Raw genomic sequence first — 6,000 nt, forward strand, 5'->3', positions numbered from 1 at the left:
CACGGTTATTTACCGTATTTACAGTTAGCGTATCCAGTATTCTAATAGAGAACTTTCCGATTTAGTACACCATTAATATATTTTCCTGGATCTTGGAAAACGTTCTTTTACCCTTCAAATTTTTTTGTTTTAAAATATTCATCGGTAAAAGTATTGAATAGGAAATTGGTTGGTCAATACCATGTGCCTTGTATCAACATACATTTTGTACTTTGGTTGTGATATATATATTCCTGCATTTGTGTTCCAAGAATGACATAATTTTACCATGAATTAATATTATAGAATTTACCTTTTTCAATACATATCAGAGGATTGATTTAACTAGAATTAAGATTAAATGTTCCTATAATAAACACTATATTTTAAGGCTTTGACCGTACACCCCTTTTTGTATACACCCCAGTGTGCTATCATGGGTCAATGCCTCATGTTAAAACATCAAATAATGTCCTATCAAATAATTGTATAGAGTCTTACATTTCAACAGCTGTCAGTAATGAAGTTATGATTAAAACAAAAATTCCCTAAAATCCACTACTATCTGTAATGGTTCCCGTATTTGTTTGGAGCCTATACTTGAGTGTTTACTTAGATGTGCATGGAGTTGAAAGCTGTCAGACCTCTGGCAGTAACATTTTATTTTTACTATTCACTTCCATTTGTTTTGTGTCAGCAGTCTGTGTGCCGGCGTCCACGTCTATACCATCCGGTTGTCTTTTTGCATGATGTTTTTGTTTCTTGTGTTCATAATATATTAACCTGTTGTGTTGACTCAGAATACTAGTTTTTGGGGGAGGGGGCTTGTTGTGTTGTTGTGAGTTTCACATTGTAATGCTCCTCGTGCAGAGTTTGACTCTCTCCATTGCTCTGTTTGGGACCATGCTTCACACCCACCCTGTGCCACGTGTGTGTATCCCATTCAGAGTTTGTGGATATTGTCCCAGACAGTGTGCTGGTAACACCTGATACACCTGATTTGGATCTCTCAGATCTAACCTCCTTCCTTCTTACTGACCTCGTCCACCAGATCTCCTCAAACTTGCATGTGATATTCTCCTTTTCATTTTGTGTGTGAGCATTCCATCTATTAACGTGGCTTGTTTCTAGGTATACAGCACATTGGACTAAAGCGTATACTTACAACGAGCGTTTGTGTTGCTTTTGGTATTTGGTTTTCTTGAAATGTATGATTTTGTTTCGTTTTCACGGTTGTGTTCCTCACGGCTTTACTTAGTGCACGCCAAAACCGAGTGACTTGTGAACTGTAGTGATCTTGTGAAAGCAGAACACAGACTGCAGTCGCTTCTCCTCCTTTACCTTCTCCTTCAACTCTTTAGTCCTCGATTGAGAGGTCCTCTCCTTCCCCTCTGTCCCTTCACTCCTACTCTTCCCTCTTTCTCTCTCATCCCAAGGGTCCTTATAACCCTCCCGTTTTGTCTCGGATATCACATCTCATCGTTTTTATTCTCTTTCCTCCCCCTTTTTTTCCATTTGTATTTTTTTACAACAGATCCGCGTTGTGAATGCATTCCGTAGCTCCCTCTATGAAGGCCTGGAAAAGCCAGACTCCAGGTCATCAATCCACAACTTCATGACCCACCCGGAGTTTAGGATAGAAGACTCCACGCCCAACATCCCGCTCATCGACGACACAGACGATGATTCCGCTCGCCGGCGGAAGTACTCCAGCCAGCCCTCATCCCCCAACAAAAACAACAACGCCATCGACAGTGGCATCAATCTCACCATCGACACCAGTAAATCAGCCGCCTCCTCCAGCCCCGCTAGCCCTCTTCACAGCCTGGAGACCAGCCTCTAACCCTCATCATCACCTCGGTTCTATCCTCTAATGTCCTTTCCTTGCAGTCTGGGGGCATCTTATCCAATTCCTCCGGAAAAATTTAACTGCAAATGTACACCTTCGTCGACCCCTAAAATTTCAACCAACTCCATCTCATTGCTCATTTTCCAGCCCCCCCCCTCCGTCACCACCTTTTACCTTGAGCTCTTAATGCTCCGTGCTCCTCTTGAAATGGAGAAAATCTAAAGTTATATGGTAAGGTGAAAAGAAAAAAAAACATTCAATCAAAAAAGCGCAACAAAGCCACAAAACCTTCACAGCCATTCTGCTTTTGTGGTTGTATGTGCACGGTGGCGGCGGATGTGTGTGCGACTATATGAGCGTTAGCATGTACTGTGTAAGCGTGCCGCTGACCGCACACGCGTGTGTGAATGTGTCTCCAGTGGCACCGGGAGGAGGACGATGAGGAGAGAGACAAAACAAGACAGACTCGAAACTCCCCTTAAACTCCCTCTCCCCAACGGTAACATTGTCAATACTGATAATAGTTTAAATTAAATTGAAAAACATTGTTATTATTATGATTCTGATTCTGATTATTATTGTTATTATTATTGTTGCTCCTGCATGAATGTACATTGCCCAGGTTTTATTTTTATGGGTTTTTAATTTGATGGGAGATCTTTTTATTCAGATGGGCCCGGCCCTGCAGCGGACTACGGTTTTAGCGGCGGTTTCTCTGAGATCCGGGGCCTGCAAAGTCCCCTCTTCTGTGTGGCATGAACATGTACCCGACTGTAAACATTTATTTCATCCATAAAACAGAAACGTTTAACGAGGTGGTAGGGCTCAACTTGCACAGTAGTTTGCACCTATCGGAAAAAGGATGACCGCAAAATAATAATGATGACAATAGCATTTATGGTATATAATCTATAAATATAAATACATATAAATATATTTAGAGAGAGTTTATCTTTGTTTGTCGGCATGTTGCCTTGTTCCTGCTTCAATGGCTCAAAATACTTTGACTTATTTATGTCTTAAAGAGAATGTAATTTGTTTACAACCTCGTAGAGATTAACTTCCTGGTTTCTAGAAGGAAAGAGACGGAACTGAAGCTAAGAAGGACCAGAGCTGCGTTGATGTGTTATTACTGAAAATTTGTGCTGGAATTTGCCTGCTATCTTTTCAAATATTGTAGATATTTTTAGAGGATTAACAAACAAAAAGAAACCAAAATATAATGGGATACGTAGTAAATGTGGAATCTTAGTATTACTCTATATGATTGTTGGGAACAAGTTGGAGTGGCTTGCCTTTTCTAAACGGAGGCCTACCTTTTGTGACAGAGGGGGAATATTTAATTTTGATTCCCACTTTTTATGAGTTTTTTTTTTTTTTTGTGCTTCAGCGCTGGCCTGGGGTCAGGGCTCGAGTCAAGGCTGATATCAGGACCTTTACAGTGAACTTTCTTCTAGATATACCTGCTTGTTCAAAGGACTTGATGTTTAAAAAGTGTGTGACACCCAAAAGGCTGCAATCAAGTCATATTAGAAATTTAGAGTTATATTTGGCTTATCTGTGCAGCATGGAAATCAGACCTTTTTTAATTTGATTTTGTCCAAAATTTGAAATGTATTGTTTATTTTTTAATTGAATCTTGATTTAATATTGGTTCAAATGATTTCAGTTTTTCTCTTGCACACACAACCCTACAAAACTGTTGGAATTTTTGACAACAAAAAAAGGAAAACTGAAACAAAAAATGACAACAAACATGGAATGTTGCTTCGACTCGCTTTCTATATATAAAAAGACGATCCTTTTCTGCACTATCTGGTTATGAATGAAAACTTCTGTGGTGTAATTCTAGATGTGCTTTTGTGTGTTTTAACCAAGCTTGTCTTCCTGCCGTCACAGAATATACAGTACTCTAGCATCTCAACTGTACTCACTAGTCGTAAACTATTTATTGTGCTTTGACCAATCAGACATTGCCAGAGATAAGTCACATACAGGAGGCACATTTACCCAGTCTTATTGCACTCAGAAGGACAAGGCCAGTTAACTAGTCCGTTATATTGTTATTTCTATTACTAACCGAAGTCATTGGCAAGCATGACGCGAGAGGCTCAATATGCAACTTGAAAGAATTAACGATTTTTCTATCCTATACACTACTTCAGCATATTAAACATTTATCCAAGCTCTTTTTTCTTTCTTTTTTTCTATCCTCCTCCTCTGTCATTTCCCAATCGATCCCTAAATCTGGAAAGGGTGCACAAGCTTTACCAGTCAGCTCAGGCGTGTTGAAAAAGTAATATGGACCATTTGCATAATATTTGTCTTATTTAAGTTTGGCACAAAAAAAAAACTGTCTGGATTCTGATATTCTGCTTAGATGCTGTTGATTTATTTTGTTTCCCTTTCCAGTGTTTTGACTTGACAATTTATTTGTTTATTTGTCTGTAAGAATTAAAAACAATAAACAAAAAACATAACGGGAACAACAGCATTTTTCAATAAAAAAAAAGTAAATAAAGACTTAAGCCCACATTTTCCAAACCACTTTTACATCCAGGAGGACATTCAGCTTTAAAAGGACGCAAACACCGAGAGAAAAAGAATCTTTGTAAGTACAGCAGACGCCGAGGACAGAAACTGAATGCGGACTGGTGTGAAAAACAGGAACTGTTTCTGACCTCGTCTACCATCACGCACCACGAGTCATACTGCCGACGCAGCGGTTCCGCTGTACGTAATCAATCACTGCTCCTGTCAGAAAACAGTCCACATCAACGCGAGGGCGTCCGAATGACAACTTGTGTTGTAACAACCAATAATTGTGTTGATAATAACCCCCCCCCCGGTGGGTTAATGATATCGATGATACTTTTTGCAATATACTCTCACCTGCCTCGATGTACTGTATTTAGCAGCATGCAGTTTGTGGAACAACGAAAAAGAGAAATGCCAACAGATAACTTTTGGCGTACTTAGCCATTCATGGGTAAGTGATCTAAGTGTTCATCTTGTTTTTATGATATTTTTTTTTATCTATACAATAATTGTAAATAAAGAACTCAATGTCTTTGTTCATTTAATACTATGCAAAAAGTCATGCTTTTCTGATTGTTACCCACCCTTAATCCTAGAGTGTGTTGCTGGAATGTTTGTGGTCTCAAAAGTCAGTAAAAACAATGTGATGTAAATTATTTTTTAGCTTGAGGAAAGTCAAATGATGATGAAATTATTACCATGAGGAGGAGGATGATAATAATGGTGGTGACAGTGATGATGACAATGATGATGATGATGATGATGAACTGTGACTCTTGCTGCTTGACTGTCCCATTTACAACACTCCTGACAGGAGCGCAAGTGAAAAACAATAAAAAAATAAATAAAAATATTGACAAATTCACTAAATAAATCTCCCAGAGCAGCATGACCCAGCATGGTGTGTCCTGGCCCGTGTGACATGTCCTGTTCTGATTCGTTGTGCTTCACCTTCCACCGACAATCGGATTGTTTTTCCATTTTCATTGGTTTGTTTCAAAATATTTCGCTAATAGAACACATGTTACGGAGGATGCATTTCAATGTGATGGTCAGAAGAAGCTCTTGTAGTTATGCAGCGTGGAACAGTGGAAAAAGGATTCTTAGAAAAGAGACCTGATGACGTAAGACTTCTAACGCATCATTTCATGAGAATTCCACAGCCATGGGAATGGTTCAGTGATTCTGTACTTCAGCTAAATGCGATGTAAACGCAAACCTTGCTGAGGTTTAGTTGGTATAATGTTTATCATGTTGTTCTAAGCACAGTCTATTAATATACTTACAGTACAGCTGGAGCTCATGGGAATGCTTTGAAGCTATTTCGACAGAAAGAAAATAGCCAAACAAATTGACATTTTGATCTAAAAGTGACATTAGGGTTAGAGTCAGATGATCATCATTATCCTCTGGCATCAAATGCAGACGCACAAGGTACTCTCTCGTGTCTGTATGAGACACACTTGTCCTTTCAGGTTACTACAATGTAAATTAAATGTGCATCATTAATGTAAAAGCTCCGGGAAAGGTGTGACATAAAAGGCCAGGAAAAGAAACATACAGGTTATCTTGAGGTTAGTGATGTTTTAAGTCTTTTCTGCACTTTACTTTTACTCAGTGTACTTTTTTTTTTA

At 39.0% G+C, this 6,000-nt stretch overlaps 1 protein-coding gene across 12 annotated transcripts in view; it reads left to right on the forward strand.

Moving 5' to 3' along the window:
• Positions 1 to 5,263, forward strand: part of atp2b2 (ATPase plasma membrane Ca2+ transporting 2) — a 92,046-nt gene extending 86,783 nt beyond the window's left edge. For 10 of the 12 annotated variants that reach the window (XM_062563984.1, XM_062563986.1, XM_037491284.2 and 7 more), the window contains one exon: positions 1,514 to 5,263. In XM_062563984.1, coding sequence (XP_062419968.1) covers positions 1,514 to 1,822 — 309 coding nt within the window. In that variant the 3' untranslated portion in view covers positions 1,823 to 5,263. The remainder of the gene's footprint in view (positions 1 to 1,513) is intronic. The other 2 variants (XM_037491287.2, XM_037491291.2) reach the window with 1 other exon arrangement.
• The last annotated feature ends 737 nt before the right edge of the window (positions 5,264 to 6,000 follow it).

Source organism: Pungitius pungitius, chromosome 8, assembly GCF_949316345.1.
Source record: "Pungitius pungitius chromosome 8, fPunPun2.1, whole genome shotgun sequence".
In the NCBI taxonomy this organism is placed as follows: Eukaryota; Metazoa; Chordata; class Actinopteri; order Perciformes; family Gasterosteidae; genus Pungitius; species Pungitius pungitius.